Source organism: Hydra vulgaris, chromosome 12 (genome assembly GCF_038396675.1).
Source record: "Hydra vulgaris chromosome 12, alternate assembly HydraT2T_AEP".
NCBI classification, from domain to species: domain Eukaryota; kingdom Metazoa; phylum Cnidaria; class Hydrozoa; order Anthoathecata; family Hydridae; genus Hydra; species Hydra vulgaris.
This window is the reverse complement of record NC_088931.1, coordinates 13,208,975-13,227,829: the sequence shown is the minus strand read 5'-3', so window position 1 is coordinate 13,227,829 and position 18,855 is coordinate 13,208,975. Positions and strand designations below refer to the sequence as shown.

Sequence of the window (18,855 nt, the reverse complement as noted above, 5' to 3'; positions counted from 1 at the left end):
ATTACGTAAGTGGAATGTCACAAAAAAGTATTTGTGATAAATATCGCGTGAAAAATTGGACCGTATCAAGACTATGTTCCAAATATCGTTCTACGGGGATGTTGGCAGCAGATAACAAAGGTGGAAGACCGCGTTCCACCACTTCTAGAGAGGATTCTATGATCGTCAGATCCGTCAAGAAGGATCCCTGGATATCATCAGTCGAGATACAAAAGCAATTAGAGCTGCCTGTATCGGACCGAACAATCAGACGACATGCTGTTGAAGCCGGATTGTTTTCTCAACGCCCTGCAAAGAAACCGCTGATTTCACTAAAAAACCAGAAGAAAAGACTCCTGTTTGTTACATCTCATATTGACTGGAATGTGCAGAAATGACGAACTGTCCTGTTCAGTGATGAATCGAAGTTCAATATCATTGGCAGCGATGGCATTTGCCGTGTACGTCGACCGCCCGCAAAACGCCTCGATTTACGTTACTGCCATAAGACTGTGAAGCATGGTGGAGGCAATGTAATGGTCTGGGGGGTGTTTTTCTGCTAACGGTCTAGGTCCAATTAATCAAAACGATGGAATAATGGACCGTTTCATTTATAAAAATATCCTGAAAGATGTTATGTTACTTCATGCTGAATGGAATATGCCAATAAAATGGGTTTTTCAGCAAGACAACGATCCGAAACACACTACAAAAGTAGTCAAGCAGTGGTTTCAAGACAACCACCTATCGGTGATGGATTAGCCGCCTCAATCTCCGAATCTCAACCCTATCGAGAACCTGTGGGAGATCGTCAACCGCAGAATTAATCGTGAAGGTGTTCGTAATAAGGATCAACTGTTTGAACAAATCCAAAGGCCTGGGCAGCGATTCCACAAAGTTTCATTGATCACCTGATCGAATCTATGCCTCGAAGATGCAAGGCTGTGATCGACAACAAAGGATTCGCCACGAAATATTGAAAGCGAAATATAGCTTGGTCAACATTTTGTCGAGTTGCACTTGTTGTGTCCAGAAGGAAATCAACTTTTTGTAATAATGTCTATACTATATGTATTACACTAACTTTTTTTCATGTGATTTCTTGAGTGTCTAATGGTTCAGTTGTAGATTCGTGCACAAGTTGTAATTGTGCATGCAGTCTTGAAACATTCAAATCTGTAGCATAGAAAGCAAGAACTTAATAATTTATTGAACTACGTTCAGATGAAACATTTATAAGTACTGATTCTATCTTTTGAAGCATTAAATATCCTTTTTGTTTAAATCTAGATTGAAACTGCCAATTGTCATTTCTATAGCTTCGAAATATATCTTCTTGAAAAAATCGAAACTAGAATTTTCTTTTGATTTCAATACGGTTCCAGAATAGCACATGAATTTTCAGACCGGATAGATTTCAGTATAATTAAAATTCTTTCAACAACTTTTTGAACTTCACTAGCCGACAGTGTTACCATATGCAAACTTTTTGATAAATTGTCTACTATGCATAACAGTTTTGCCCAATTTAATTCCAAACAAGGAAGAGAATTTGTCTGTTTGCGCTGCAACTCCGCCTATTTGAGCTACGATCTCATTGTCTTTTGTATTAGATTTAGCTTCTTCCAAAGCAACTTGTAGAGCTTCATTGTTTTCAGATATTGAATAAAATGATTCGGCTTTTACCTTCCAGCGTGTAGGGCAGAGTATACGAATACCGGGTGTCCCAACGAGAATATTTTCTTTTACCTTTTTGAAAAAGCATTCATGTTTGGGAGATTTTTTTTATCAACTTTATAATTTCATGAACAGTGCTCATTCCTTTTTTTTATAATATTGATAGTTTCAAGCTTCTTCTACTGCTATGTTCAAAGCCATAGCAATGGGTGTATAGTACTTTGGGTTCGAGGTCACTTATTCTCTTTGCAACTCCAGACTTGCAACCTGTTATGACGCTGACACCATCATAATATCAACCGCAACCCTTACAAAAAAACCCAGCGAACTTCCAGTGAAAGTTCACTGGAAATGTAAAAGATCACTGGAAATTCACCGAGTTCGCTGGGTTTTCCGCAAAGTTTACGACTTCGCTGGAAGTTCACTGGAAGTTTAACGAAAAACGTCATTTTATTTCTAGCGATCTAAAACTTTAGTGGAAATTTAGCGCTGTTTTCCAATAATCAAAAACGTCGCTCGTTTTATAACTCAATATTGATATAGCTTTTGATAACAGTTAAAACTTTCTAGAAATTTGACTGATATAACTGCTTGAAGTTTTTTATTCCAATTTTTGTAATAAAGTAAACGTTGTTTTTTTGTATCAACAGTTTCAGTTTCTATTATTTTAAGTTCTACTCAATCTCTAAAACCACAGGTATGTTGTTCAGTATGTTCATTTTATTAAAGCGAATACATATTCAACTTTATAATTTCACAAAAGTTTATTATTATAAATTTCTTTATTGTATTTAATTGAACATGATAGATAATTATTGATTTATATATATATATATATATATATATATATATATATATATATATATATATATATATATATATATATATATATATATATATATATATATATATATATATAAATATACATACATACATACATACATACATACATACATACATACATACATACATACATACATACATACATACATACATACATACATACATACATACATATATATATATATATATATATATATATATATATATATATTTATATATATATATATATATAATATATATATATATATTTATATATATATATATATATTACCCTAAAGCCCAATTAGGTTAAGCACAATAGGTCTCTTGTTGTCTTTCTGATGGTAATCTTGTTTAGCTAAAGTTTAATTTTACCTGCTTGTCTCTTTTATTTTAGATGCCTAGAATTGGTTGCTACAAGAAATGGCGATCAGGGGAAGTAAGTGTTCCAAGAACAACACGTTGGAGGATGTCAAAAGTTGATTGTGCTCAACAACAGAATGAGAGCACCTCTGATGACAATGATTATATTGAAGATGAATTTATGGATCATTTATCTGACTTTGATGAACCAGAAAATGAAACAATTCATAATGAGTGTGATGAAAATGCAAGTTCAGAGAGTCCACCTCTGTATCCTGGCTCAAAGATAAATGTCTCTAATGCATGTTTATGCATAATGACTTTTATTTTGCGTTTTAATTTGTCCTACGAAGCCTTAGAGGCGTTGTTAACACTCTTAACTATTTTATTGCCACACAGTGTTTTGCCCACATCTAAATATTTGTTTTTGAAGTTTTTCAAGAAGGAAAAAGATTTATATGAAAAAGTTTTTTTTTGTGATGTTTGTGAAGTTGCTTTAAGTTCTAATAAGCAGTGTACAAAATGTTTGAAATATTTTACATCATCCTATCTTTATAAGAAATGCAACTTTTTTCGTATTTTAAACATAAACAAACAGCTTAAAAACACTTGTGATAACAATTGGATACATTTAGCAGATCTTGAAGAAAATGGGCAAGCAACAATTAGACTTGTTGTTAATACTGATGGAGTTCCCGTTTTCTAATCATCAAAGTGGTCCTTGTGGCCTTTGCTAGCATCCATTCATAATTTTCCATATTCATTGCAAATTACTAATATTTTGTTTTTTGGTCTCTGGTCGGGTTTTAAAAAACCAAATATACAATTATTTTTATCTCCTTTTATTGATATTTTTACTAACCTATCCACTAATGGTATACTCTTATCTAATAATATTCGTGTTTTTTTTCATGTATCTATTTTTTCATGTGACACAATTGCAAGAGCTCTGGTTTTTTGTCGCAGGCAATTTAATGGTTATAATGGTTGCCATTGGTGTTCTTCTAGAGGGGAAAGAGTTCCAAAAGGCAGGGGGTCTTGTATGACTTACCCATTTTCTGATGTTAGCATGAATTGTAGAAGCAATACAGATTTTTTTTGTGTTAATGTGGTTGAAGGGTTTTTAGATATTTCACCGTTAGTAAGAGTGCCTAATTTTGATTGTGTAAATGGAACAGTTGTTGATAATCTGCACTGTATAGAGCTTGGTGTTATAAAAGCTATGTTTTCTTTCTGGTTTGATAGTTGTTATTCTGGTTCTATTTTTTCTATTCGTAGAAACTGTACTGTTATAAATAATCTTTTATCTGCAATTAGTGTGCCAAGCAATATAAGGCGGACTCCACGATCATTAAGTTGCATAAAGCATTGGAAAGGTGTTGAGTTTTTTAATTTTTTAGTTTTTATGGTCCTGTTATTTTATGTGATATTTTGCTTCCGCAGTTTTTTGACCATTTTATTCTTTTATCTAATGTTGTTTTTATGTTGAATAATAAGGTATTATCTGAAAGTGTTGTTAATGAAGCCACGTTATTAGATAATCGATTTGTTTATGAATTTCCTGGTTTGTATGGTAGAGAGAATATGTCTTATAATGTGCACCAATTACTTCATCTTCCCTCATGTGCTCGTCTATGGGGGCCTTTTTTATCTTATTCTTGTCATCAGTTTGAAAATTTTAATGGCATTATTTTATCATTTTTAAATGGTACTCAAGATATATCTACTCAAGTAATAGATCGATTTTCATATTTAACCACATTCAAGCTTCTAATTCTAATATTATAGACGAAGATTGCATAGACTTTTTGGAAGACATGTTATGTTCTCATAATTTTAATTTTAAAGGAGTTATTATTGGCTCTATTAAAGTTTTAGATAAAGGCTGTAATTATAATATTCCTAATTGGGAGAAACTGTTTTTTGAGCATTATTTAGGTAAGCATATTTCTGAATTTCAAAAATATTACAAAGTTTCTATTGCCAAAAACATTTACCATATTCGTCATAAGAATGTTCGCCATTGTGACTCACTTGTTAAACTTACTTGTGGATCATTTTGTAGTATTGAATATTTCTTTATTTTTGAGATGAATGTTTTTGCTTGTGTTAAATTATTAAAAACAAGTCCAAAAGCAGCTAAGCATATTTTTATGTATGCAGAATGTCTATCTATAATTTTTGCAGAGCAAATAATACAAAAAGCTTTTTTGGTTGAAGGTTTTATTGTAAGTATTCCTGATTTATGCCCTTTTTAACTCTTCTATAATTATTCTTTGTGTAATAATATTATTTGTATTATTATTGCTTTTTATTTTTGCATGATGATTTGTTTGTAACATTTTAATTTTTTTTTGTGAGCTGTTTACATAACTCTTTTTTGGTAAACTGTTTTTTTTTTGGTGAACTGTAATTTTTTTTTGGTGAATTGTAATTTTTTTAGGTAAACTATTACATTTTTTATTTGTGACAAAAAAGTATATGTAAACTTCAACAGTTTATGTTGGCTTGTCAATTTTGTGAAAACTTTTGGTTTAAAAATATTGTTTCTGTTTAAAATTGTTTTTTTATTTTATTAAATTGATATTTACATTTTCTATAACTACTAGGTTGCTGTTTTTTTTTTTAATTTACCTAAGTCATTTTATTCAACTTTCTACACAGCAACAATTAGAGTTTTGTTATTTCAGAAGCATGGTACTAGTTAGAATCGGATAATTTTCATATAATCTTCTGTATCCTTAGACCGTTGCAATTTCTGTTACAATATACTTAACTGCTTATATGTTGTTACAATTTTTAAATACTTAAAGTCTTATTAATATACATCTATAAGTTTATGTAATACACATTTATAACTATATGTTGCTAATGAGGTATAAAATTTAATAGCAACTTATAATTTACTTCAAAAATTTTTCAAAATTATTTATTTATTTCTAATCTTTAAATTTATGTAAGTCTTAGTATTCATAATGTCAAAGTTTGCTGTTATACAATGGTCTCGCAATGGATCTGTCTCTGTTGAATGAGATACATCTGTACTTAACAGGGCTTTTCTTGTAAATAACAAAGAAAGTGATGTAAGATACACGAAACTTACTAATCGAGATGAAGGCCCCATTGAGAAGGGTAAAGTTATATGTGTGGTTGGTAAGCTTCAAATTTGAAAATGTTTTAAGTTTCTTTTGATATTTTATATTTAAAGTTGTTAATTATTTCAATTGCGTATGCTTCCAGCATTTTAAATATTTCATATAATAACATTGTTAGTTGTCTTTTTTGTTTGATGTATTACTAACATCTGTTTTTAGAGATATATTTAGCATTTATGAAATAGTAATTATATAATTATATTTAGACAGTTTGGAAGAAGCTTTGCTAAACATAACAAATGAAATTGAGGTTTATATATTATGAAATTTACTTTGAACAAGATCAGTTCAAACTCTGGATAAAACTTTGTTAATTTTTTAGGAGTCTGTTAGATTTGAATATATAACAGTTCAGCAAATGGAGTTATTGTTGGTAAGTTTATTCTACTAATAGTTTCATTTATAAAAGTGGCTTTAACTCTTCAAAAATGGAAACTTATCGAAACCATACAATTTTGGAAAAGTAGACATAAACATAAACAAAAATTGATTAACCTATCCTGTTTATTCATAAAATAAAATTTTTGGTTACATATTTTTACAATATCTAGAATACTCATACTATGGCGTTAAAAGAAGATTTTGCTAAGAAGCTAACAACATTGTACAAAAAAATAGAAAGTAAGTAAACGGTCATTTTTATTCAAAATAAAATACTGACATAGATGAGATCAATTTTGGCAATTCTAGTTTTTTTTTACAATAATAAGAATTTTATTATAAAATTTTTTAAAAACTTTAAATGGAATTATAATAACTAAACATTTGTGATTTACTTCATCAGCTGTTTTATGATTATTACTAGGTTGTTCTAGTGTACTTCATTTTTCTTTTAGTCATTCACTGCTTGTGACTATTCAGTAGATTTAAATGCCCAACTTTTCTGTTTTATATGACCCTCTGTTTAAAATACCCTAAGTTTTATAATGCCCTATATTTTAAATTGTATGTATTTTATTTTACTTTTAGGACTTGTTAGCAAAGCAGAAGGTGACTTAAGCGAAGAGTTGCCAAGAAAGAAGGCAAAAATGTTGATTTCCGAACCACGGACAACCCATTCAAAACCATTTCCATTATACTTACAACCAACAAATTCACAAATACCACCTCCTTTATCACAAACATTACCAGTAACTCCTCCTTTCTCAACCCAATCCCAATCCAAACAATTCCAATCTTTTTCAACTAATGACTCCATTGATGATCATCCTGATTTCACTCTTTTTCTTAACAATCATAATTCGTTTCATGAAAATTCGTTCCATTCGATTGACTTCAATCAACTTCAATCAGAAAACATTCAACATTCTCTAGCTTATACTCTGGAATTCCAGAATCATTTCAATTCGAGAAACTGCTAATCTGCAATTTTTACAGAACTTACAATATCCAAGTTTCCAAATTTTTCAAAAAATGATGTCAGTGTTGCGCTCTGTGAAAAAATTAATGACGAGCGCAAAGCTTATTTTAAAGCAGGTATTATATTTTAATGCTGGAGTTACTTTTCGTGTTTAATTATAATTTTATATCTTTAGTTTTCATCATTTATAAATAACATAATTTAGTGAAGACTACCATGTCTTAATTTTATTTTATAGAAAAACAATAAATAATAGGATTTTTTAATTTTTTAATTTCAACTTGTGATTTTCGTATGATCTTTTTTTTTAATTTAAGTTTGGTTAAGTTTACGTTGTAGTGTCACCAATCAAATTTTTTTATTTTAAAGTAATGATTAATTTTTAAAAATAAATATGTTTTTGTTTTTATAATTTATCCTTGGTTTTTAAAGTTATATTTGTTTTTAGCTGTTATACTGTTTTATTTTTGCTTACTATTCTACTGTTTATTTTATATATTATGTTTTTATATAATTATTATATATGCCCTTTATATATTGTATCATTTTTTTTTTTAGCTCCGAAGACCCAAACGGAAAAGAATGCGTCAAGCACTATATAACTTACGATTTTATTAATTTTTGTTTGTTTTGATAACTTGTCTGTAGAGAACCAACAGACCGCATTTATGATTTCTTCGCCTCAAAATATACTAAAATATCCTAATAAATAAAATTCAAAAAAGTTTAGATAAGTTATCAGGAAAAGTAAACAAATTGCATTTATTCGAAAACAAAAAAATGTACAGCCTTTTAGTTCTCGACTTATGAAATTCATTCAATTTTTTTTCAAACAAGCTCGGATAAGTTTATGCAAAATAATTTTGCTTTATTAAATTTTTTTGTAGATTATGTTTTACGAATTAAATCTCTATCAAAACAAAAAAAATAAAAATACAATTAAGATTTTTTGTTTAGTTCGTTTAAATGGTTAAATTAGAAAAAAATTTGATTTAAGCTTAAAAAAATGTAAACCATTTAAATAAAGAAACATGCGTAATGTATAGTAAAGATCCGCAATATGCTTACATTAACTTGTTCTTAACAAAATCTGAGCCAAGGTCAATAAAAAAACAAACATTTACTTTAATATTAGTGAAGTTACTTTTTATTTTCTTGTTAAAAATTATGAAAGTTTGTATTCATACTTAAGGTAGTTTATTATTTAAACATTGTATTTCTATTTTAAATATCGATATTTTTAAATAAATGTTATTAAACATTTTTATTTTTCTATGCTTAATTTGTCTTATTTCGCGCTTATCGGTTTTAAATATTTAAAATGTTTATGAACGTTTTAAAAAAAATATATTCTAAAAAACGACATCTTAAAAAATACAATTCCAGCGAATTCGCTAAACTTTCATTTTTTATATATAAACATGAAAGTTAGCTATGAAAGATCACTGGGTTTTGGAACAAGATCACTAGAAGTTCACTGGGTTTTGGAACAAGATCACTGGAAGTTCGCTGGGTTTTGGAACATTTTTTCACTGGGTTTTTTTGTAAGGGAACAATTATTAATTGAAAGATTTATCCGCATAAGAACATCTTTGTTAATTGCAATAATACTTTCAGCAGATGTGTTTTCCATACTGTGAAGTCCGAAAAATACTTCATGCCTTTCCCAGTCATCTTTACAGATCACAAGCAATCTCTACAGATCACAAGCAAATCACCATTTGCTCAGTCTTAAACTGATCTGTGGTTTCATCTACCATAATAGTAAACCGTTTTTCAGAAATCTTGAATGTAATTTTTCTGAGTATAGTGAGACCCATTATCTGCAGAATATCATTTTGGATAGTTGCACTTGTAAATTTGTCTTGCAATTTTCTTATCCATTTAGTTAAAGTAGGATTATTTTTGCTTCTGAGACTAAGTAACAGAGAAAAGTTCTTATTAAACTCTTTATAGTCTTTTTCTGTATTGTAATCACCACGCAGAGCAACACCTTGTCTGGCGAGAAACTGAATATTCATTTTTTCCTCTACATGAGTTTTGCTGAGAAGTTCACCAATATCTTTAGTTGTTGAAGGAATAGTTATTATTTTCTCGATGGCTTTTCCATGAGAAAGAGTATTTAGGTGTATCTGGTATTTTTGTAAACCCTTTTTCCAATTAGAAGACTAAAAACTAGCACAGGTTGATGCGGACTATTACTTAGATGCCTTATTTGGTAGACTGTAACAGTGGAGGCAGATTTAACATCAATGTTGGCTGAGTTAGTAAACGAAAAAGAAAAATTGAAGATACAGCTAGAAGTTGATGCCGAAGTAACAGTAAATGCAGAGCCAACATAAGAAGAAGTAGCAGCTGTAGTGCCAGGGTTAGCAGTAAAAATACTGTGAAAACCATTAGAATTTAGAGTAGTATCTGATAAAAATGCTCTAGTGGCGGTAGTTGCAGGGTTAGAGGTAGAGGCAGAGCTAGGAGAAGTTGATGAGACGACAGCTCTTGCATAGAAAGAAGGAATAGTGCTGTTGGTATCTGCCTCTTCCAACATTTCCTTCAGTCGCTTAAAACGCTTCCCTTTCGCACCAGATAATTTTTGTTTACCACTTAAGTAAATCATATAATACATTGTTACGTATACAATCTTTTTTAAATCTAATTTGAAACTCTTATTATTACTATGCCAAAGTTCAAATTGTTTTAAATAACTCGATAGCAAACTGTTATTATTAAATGATAAATGTTATCAAATAATGTTTAAATTTTAATATTAAATTCATGAAACTTAAAATTCTAAATAAAAAACGGAAAACGCAAATTTATTTTAAATAATTACACAAAATCTCGCTCACGTAATTAAAAGAACTTTGTATAAGTTTCGCAAGTCGAATACCACGGTGTAACAAGTTCATTACAACGAGTTCTATTTTTTTATTTAAAAGGTAACGTAAAACAAAAAATGTTTTACTAAAGTTTACAGTTATTTGTGGCATTTTTATTTTTATTATTCGTTTACTTGCAAAATATTTTTATATGCCGTCTATAGACGGCATATAAAAATATTTGTTTTTTTTGTGTAAAAATATATGTATATATATATAAATATATATATATATATATATATATATATATATATATATATATATATATATATATATATATATATATATATATATATATATATATATATATATATATATATATATATATATATATATATATATATATATATATATATATATATATATATATATATATATATATATATATATATATATATACTTTTCTCACACTTGTCAAATGCACAATGTATTGTGGTAGTTGTATTCATTTAAATCAAAGCAATCCAAATAAAGTTTTTTTGAAGGAGATATTACTACAGTGATGAGTTCTTTTTATGCTAATTTAGAAAACAAAACTTGTTAAAATGCTATTTGTTCTCCGAGTTGTTGTCCGGCATTTAAAGTTATTTTTTGTGAACTTAAACATGATGAACTTGTTGCTTTCAATGAAGAGGAATTTATAAACAACAGTATTTTAACTTGAACAAGAAATATTTATTTTAGCCAAATATAACTCACAATTTTGTCAAGGATTTTCTTGTTAAGGGGATTATATGTATAGATAGTTGTAATAGAAAGTAAAACACGTATTAAACGTTTACTGATCTGACATGTTCCAGGTGAATCAACCAACTCTGAAGCAATTTTATTTTCTAATCTTAAATTATCAAAAATTTGACGCTTATAAAGACAAAACTAATACTCAAAAAAGACCTTTAGTTTCAGGAACCCGTAAATATTATTTTGCAATTTTTTATGCAGTTTTAAAAATGTTTGGTGTCACAATTTTCTCACGCGTTAAAGATTTTAAAATATTGTTCCCATTTTTTTTGACCAAATATTTTCTTACGTATCGAACTTAACTGTCGCTCTCTATCTTTGCCATAATAAGCAACTTTATAATTGGACCATTCTTTAGATATTTTCATTCCGATCTTAGATTCTACGCCAAGGATTTCACTTTTTGGCAAGTTTTGCAGTCGAGCATTGTCGAAAACAGAACCACTTATTTTTAGAACATAACTCTGTTTTTGCTCTAATTTTCAGCAACTTGGTCAGCTGTAGTTGGTGTAACTATCTGCGGAAGGTAAATCTGACGTTGTAATTTTGATTTCTTGTGTTTCTTTTGCACTCATTTTTTCTGAACCGGAAAGTCAACCGAGTAGAAACTGGTTGTTTTTTTATCATACTTAGTTTTGTGTTATTTTGTTTCATTGATGTATTTAAATTGCTGCCGCAATTAGCGTAAAGTTTGTGTTCTAAAAAACCATTATAAGGCATTATGAGATATTCGAACAAACATTACACAGAAACAATAGAATTTCTTAAAATCGCAAATGGTTGTGGAATTGATCTTTGGACCAAAAAAAAATTAAAGCAAGTTCTACTTAATTACATTAAGTTTTAACTAAGAAACAATAGATTTTGAAACGCAGCGCGGTAATGTTTTTATTCGTGTTATACTTATGTTTTACTTAAACTTGATTACAAAAAAAGTGAAACATTGCTTGATGTCATGACCCAGAAAAATCCTTTGGTGGTATGATTGTAAGTAACTAACAAAGTTGGTTTAAGAATTTTTATTCATCCTAAAAACATAACAAAAATATTTATGCAGTAAATTCACTGGTAAATAACAATTCTTCAATTCTTACAAAGCAAAGTTTCAATTCTAGTTATTTTTTCCTGAGAAAAACGTCAAAACTTGTAATATTTTTAATCCATTTTTTTGCTGTTGAAGTCTGTCATGCATCTTTGCAGTCTGTTTTCATATTCTGGGTGGTTGCTTGGTCTCTTGTACCTTTGCCAATTGTTTCTGAAAAGATGATGGAGTGCTTCAGTCGCTTGCTCCGAATAAATTCCCAAAGAGCTATTGTGGCGTTGGATGAATTGTGGAACATGGCGAATGACAGCATGAACCTTGGGAGTGATGGTGGTGCTCTGAAGTTGTAAATAGGAGACTCTGAATTGCTCAATTCTTTCAGCATAGCTGTAATCAAGAGTATTGCCAAAACAAGTATGGACAACACCATTGAATTTTCTTAGTGTGTCAATAAAGGGAACAGCTGGAAAGAAAGAGTGCTGCTGAGGTAATCTCTCCAAAACATCCACATTCTTCAAGAGCTTCCTGCACTCATTTCCAGCAAGTTGTCCACCATGAAATGGCTGCTGTTGAATATGAAGTAACGCCAGCCATTCAGGAGCATGTGTCCAAATTTTTGAGAGAAACTGTAGAAGATGGTTTACGACACCAAGCAACAGATGAAGCTCCATGGGTGGAAGAACATCAAGAACAAAAGATGCATCTGAGGCATTTATGATGGAATCATGAACGGAGTTTCTGAATAAACTTGCTTTCTTGATATTAGCATCAGTCGCAATGAATGCCTGATAATCTCTTCTGATTGATCTAAAAGTTCTCAGAGATCCACACCTAGCAAGACCTTTTGATGAAATGTCACACCAAGAGCATTAGTGTGCGCTGGAATGTGCTTGTAGACCACAAATGATGTTTGCCAGCTTCATATCACAGGACAAAATAAAGGGAAGTTTTTCAATGTTCAGCAGATCAAAAACTTGCTCGACATTGCTATAGTTTTCTTGGAGATCTTCAGAAATGGCAATCAGTAACTGACGCTTAACAACAGAATCCTTGGCCAGAGAATTGGTGAGAAGTCGTTTTGGTGGCGGAGATTTTAAAACTGAAACTTTTTCCATGATTCCAAAGCTTACTTTTAGAAAATCACCACCATCCACTCCCAGCTTCATAATGTAGTCATCAGAGAGGTTTCTAGTTTCAAGAACTTGCTAACAAAAAGCTTTCAAGTCTTTGCAGTGAATGACAAGTTTATCCACCCGATTTGTACCCATGTCAGTTGCAACTTTGATCCAAGTTTTGGTAAAATGACTTTCAAGTTTTTTGCTCAACTGGTCAAACTTAGAGAGGAAGTTCTTTTCTACAATCCGACTCGAAACAACTTGATTTAGTATTGACACTAGCTTTTCCACACCAGAATTGGACAGCCTTGAGTTGTGTTGCATATAAACAAGATCTTTTGCTGTCAGTTTTGGTTCTTTATTGAAAAGTCTTCTTGCTCTTAAAGATGAACCTTTGAAACAGTTAAGAAAGATTTTACATTATTATGCATTACATAGACTTAAAATATGAAGCTAAAACTTTAAATATCTAATAAAATGTTACCTGGAAGAACTGGAATAGAGTGGCCTCCTATTCCCTCTGGTCTGCTAAGAAGAACTGTTCCATGGGGTGAAGCTTCCTTGTTGACAATGACTGATGCTGCAACTCTTTCAGCTGCAACAGAGTCCTTTGATAAAACTTCTGCTAAATTCTTTTGCAAAGTGGACTTTGAGCAACTGTGTGGAAGACCCTTGCCAACTATTGAAAAGCATTGAGAACATCTTCTTTCAACTGAGTTCTGGTTTGCTTTAGGTTTTTGGGTTGCCATTACTGGATGTGGGGAATTGTGCTTTGCTTTGCCAACTGAGCAAATCAAACAATCACAAACTGAATCTCTTGTAACTCGACGGACTTTGATATTGGAGAAGTCAAATAGCTGTAGTTGGGTTTGAAGCTTCCCTTTCTCAAGCCTCCTAAGGTTGGAACGGCAACGCTCACAAATGCCAGTTGGGACTTTTGGATCATTAAAGTCAATTGGCTGCTTCAGAATTTGTTGCATTTTTTCTGTCATGAAGCTGGTTAAAAAGCGACTAGCCTTGCCAAGACACAAGAAGCAAACAGTCTTTTTGTTCTATTCGTGGGTTTTTGGCATTTTTTGTTAATTCAGATACTAAATCTATGAAAAAATGGATTGAATAACTAATGCTCAAGCTTTATCTGAGGATTTTATCATAATAATTTATAAAAAAGCAAGTTTGATTTTTTTCTTAAATTTTTTTGGTACATATAACTTGTATATTCTTTTTTAAATTAAAAAAAGCTCCAATTTTTCTTTCTTCCCAAAACAACTTAGTTAACACAACCTGTCAAAATTTATAAAGTGGATGAAAGTAAAAATTATAAAAAATTAAGTTTTATTGCTCTAGAGTTACATATTTTGTAGTACTTTTAATGCGATTTTATGCAAATTTGAGAATGGATTTTCTTCCACGGACGGTGTAACCAGAATTTGGGACTTTTAACCTAGTAACCACCAATGATAGTACAATCATACCCCCAAAGGATTTTTCTGGGTCATGACATCAAGCAATATTTCATTTTTTTACAACAGTGTATATGTATATATATATATATATATATATATATATATATATATATATATATATATATATATATATATATATATATATATATATATATATATATATATATATATATATATATGTATATATATATATATATATATATATATATATATATATATATATATATATATATATATATATATATATATATATATATATATATATATATATATATATAATATATAGATATAGAGAGAGAGAGTGAAATATGTCATATTTATAATATATTTATAGGTATTTTTATAATTGAATATATTATTACCTGAATCCATCCAAATCTTTACAGGCATAAATATTAAATCCTGCGCTCTATATTCCATTACAAAATCCAGAAGTGTTGTAATTTTGCAATCTTTGACCTAAACCAAGTCTTTTTTTTACTATGACTTAGCAATCAATTTTTCCCTTTTCTTGAAGCAGCAACATAAAAGATAGAAAGTAGTTTACTTTTTTCATTCGGAGCTTTTTCCATGTTTGACTTGAATTTGAAGCCAATTTTTCGAAATGTTTTAACATTTTATTGGACTTGAACTGACTAAGTCATAAGGTATATACCATGGCGTCTACCTCATTAAAAGAAATCTTTCTCTGAACACTTTTTGAGGTACTAATTGTAACAGAAATACTTTTACCTCTTTAATAATATTACAATGCATTTTAAAATAAGATAATTATTTATTTTAAAACTTTTATTTTAAAACCTTTATCATTGTTACTTTTATTCAAGTTTCTTTACCTGTTCTGAGAAAAATTTGAGCTCCTAGATTTTGCTCTTAATCAGAATAAATTTCTTTCCAAAAAGATGAGACTAGTTTAGAATTAGTATTAGTTTTAGTAATTGCTGTAACTGATGTGAGTCAATGAGTGTGGTATTAACACACTATGACAGCTAATTCGCTTGATTGCTACTCATCCAGCAATCAAGACCTGCTTTAAAACTGTTTACTGATTGTGCTTTAACCACCTCGCTCGGCAAGCTATTCTACAAATTGGCTGACCTGTTAAATAAAAATTTTTAACGACACGCTTTTTTAGTGATTTCTTTGACGTATTTAAAGCTGTGACCTCTTGCTTAAGTTTGTTGAATACTAATGTTTTTGATTGCTCCCAATTCGTTAAAACCGTTGAAGAATTTAAAAAGTTGAATCACGTCTCCTCGTTGTCTTCTTTTTGTCAAGGTAGTCAAATCGAGAGTTTATAGACAGTTCTCATAGTTGATTTTTTTTAAGTGATGTATTAATCGAGTTGCACAATTTTGGACTCTTTATAATAAATCAATTTCTCCCTTATAGGTGAATAGGTGATTTTTTCATTTCAGATTGCTTGAGAAGATTACTCCAAGATCACTATCAGATTCTGTTATACTTCACTTTCGTTCATTGATATAAAGGGGTTGTTTTTTTATTCCGGCCAAAGTGCATGACCATAAATTTCGAAATATTCAATTTGACTAGTCAGTCTTGAGTCCACAAGCTAAATCACGATATGATTGGAAAGAAATAGTTGATGCACTGGAAAGCATTTCATTCAAAATTTTGGTGTCATCTGCATACAGCTTGGTTAGGTTTTTTAAAGTTTCAGGCAAATCGTTTATAAATAGTACAAACAAAAAAGGACCAATTACTGACCACTGTAGCACACCACTGGTAATTTTTGCCCAAGTCAATACATTTTCGTCTATCACAACTCTTTGTTTTCTTTCTTTTAAAAATCCTTCTATCCATCTGGTATTGTCAGATCGGATATTCTATAAGCTGTAAGTTTAAGCAAAAATCTTTTATGTTGCACTGTGTCAAATGCCCTGGCGAAATCCAAAAAAACAATATCAACAGGTTTACTATTCTCTAAGACGGTTAAAATAATATCAAGTGTTTCAAGTAAATTCGCTGAGCATGATTTATTTTTAACAAAACCGTGCTGTGACTTGACTATTAGTTTGAACTTATATAGAAAAGTTTCAAGTTTACATCTGATTATACCTTCCATTATTTTACATGCAATTGAGGTGAGTGATACCAGTTGGTAGTTTCCTGCTGAGGTTTTTTCGCCTTTTTCTACAAAGGAGTGATATTTTCTGATCTAAATTCCACTGGCAGTTTGCTGGTTTTAAACGACTCTTTAAAAATATACGTAAGTGGAATGGCGAAGTCTGATGCACAATTCTTTAAAATAGCTGAATGTAAATTATCAACACCACTTGATTTGTTATCTTTTTAGTTTTTTAATCTTAGATAGACACCTTTATATGTAAATTCTTCATTTGTGATAATGAATGTTTCAGTAGTTCTTAAATCAAAAGAACTACTGAAACATTCTTCATCCAACATCTTCTTTCACAAATGAAGTTTTTTTCACTCAAAATTCAAAAAATATTGCTGATATCTTAAACAAAATTTTTGTGTAAGACATCAGCAATTTTTTTTGAATTTCAAGTGGTTTCAACATTTGCTCGTTTTAATACTTTTATAGAAACTTTGACTGCTTATCGATTGTTCATGTAGCTGTAGAGAAGCTTTGGATTATTGATGGCTCTTTTTACCAGATTAAACTCAAAGTTTTGTTTCACTTTTCTAATCTCACCTGCTATATTTTTGCAAATCATTTTGTATTTAGATTTTAAAACCGGGTCTTTCCATTTACATGAGCTGTTTTTATATCTTAAACTTTGTTTGTTTCTAATAAGAAACTTTAACCTAGTATTAACCCAGCCTGGCCTAATTTTTAAAGAGTTTAATGTCTTTTTAATTGGAGCGAAATGATTATATGCCACCTCAGTATAAAAAATCAGTTCATCAAACATTTCTTGTACATTTTTATTACTGAAGCATTGTATCCAGTCAACATTTGAAATTAGATCAGATATTAGTTCAAAATTGGAACTAGCAAACATAAATCTTTGCTTACTTTTATTGCCACAGATTGCTTTATCAGACAAGATGAAACTGAAACATATTATTAGGTGGCCTCTGTTTATGTTTCCAAAAGCAAATTTTGAATCTATTCTGTTAACACTTGCTGACTGACCTGTAAAGACCAAATCTAAGGTATTCACAAGTTGTTCATCTGACAGCTGAAAAGGAAGTATGTTAATATGCTAGTAAAGAAAATTATCATTTAAAATATCAGTAAATTTATATTCAATTCCATTCTCATCTAAAATTTCATCAACACAGCCATTTGACCAGCTAATTGATGGGAAATTGAAGTCGCCCATGATAAGTAAGTTTTTGAACTTATTTTTATCTTTATGTTTGCGTGCCAGGCCGAAAACCGCATCAAATGCTACCATATCTAAAAAACCATTTGGCCTGTAGATACATCCAAGTAAATACTTGTCATTAAATAAACAACTTCTCACACTTGCTCTAGTTTACATGGATTAAGAACGGCATTGTTTAGTTTAAAGGAATCTAATGAGTTGTCTATTTATAAAAAAACACCACAGCCTTTTCGTCCGTCTGATCTGTCTTTTCTATACAGATGGTTCAATGCTTATAACTAAATCGCTTTTAAACCATGTCTCAGTCACAGAAATTACATTTGGTTTGTATTGTTCAATTACCACTTTGAACTCATTTATCTAGTTTTCGAGAGAGGTAGCATTTAGGTATAAACATGACAACTTTTTAATTTCATTGTAATCTGACACGGAATTATGTAGAAATTTATTGATCTGATTTTTTTTTTGAATTTGATAATCTTATTGACACGGATGCCATACCAAAAGGGGTCATTGTCTGTTCTTGCTTAATTCATTTTATTTCTTTCAGTTCTGAGGTTAGTCTCTGAGCATCAGTCAAATCTGGACTAAGATAAATCTTTATGTGCGATATTACTTTTCAATTTTTTTGACTGATGCTAATATTGTGTTGCAAAGAATATCCTCAGCTAATTTAACAAGAATTGGACTTGGTTTATTAGTTTTAGATCTCAGCCGTCTAACAAATTTTGGTATTACATTCTCTTGAAATATGAGCTTAAAAATTTCATTTACTTTTGACTCGTCTTCTTTTGATTTCATTTCTATGCTTTCTTTAATTGATTTGGCTGCTCCATAAATAATGACATTTTTTTTCCTTCTTTTTCTTTCGTCTAACTTAATTATGGCTACATTTGTTACCATCAGCTGCTTTATTTCTGTCTTCAGATTTTTAATGTT

The 18,855-nt window shown here is 30.1% G+C and overlaps 2 protein-coding genes across 2 annotated transcripts; both read left to right on the top strand.

Moving 5' to 3' along the window:
- Positions 1 to 2,105: 2,105 nt before the first annotated feature.
- Positions 2,106 to 5,400, top strand: LOC136088473 (uncharacterized). Its single transcript, XM_065812239.1, has 2 exons — positions 2,106 to 2,353; positions 2,876 to 5,400. The coding sequence occupies exon 2, from the start codon at positions 2,876 to 2,878 to the stop codon at positions 3,545 to 3,547; it is 672 nt and encodes a 223-aa protein (XP_065668311.1). The 5' UTR covers positions 2,106 to 2,353; the 3' UTR covers positions 3,548 to 5,400.
- An 835-nt stretch (positions 5,401 to 6,235) lies between these two features.
- LOC136088474 (uncharacterized) lies at positions 6,236 to 8,623 on the top strand. Its single transcript, XM_065812241.1, has 4 exons — positions 6,236 to 6,369; positions 6,548 to 6,617; positions 6,966 to 7,472; positions 7,915 to 8,623. The coding sequence occupies exons 1-3, from the start codon at positions 6,355 to 6,357 to the stop codon at positions 7,355 to 7,357; spliced, it is 477 nt and encodes a 158-aa protein (XP_065668313.1). The 5' UTR covers positions 6,236 to 6,354; the 3' UTR covers positions 7,358 to 7,472; positions 7,915 to 8,623.
- The last annotated feature ends 10,232 nt before the right edge of the window (positions 8,624 to 18,855 follow it).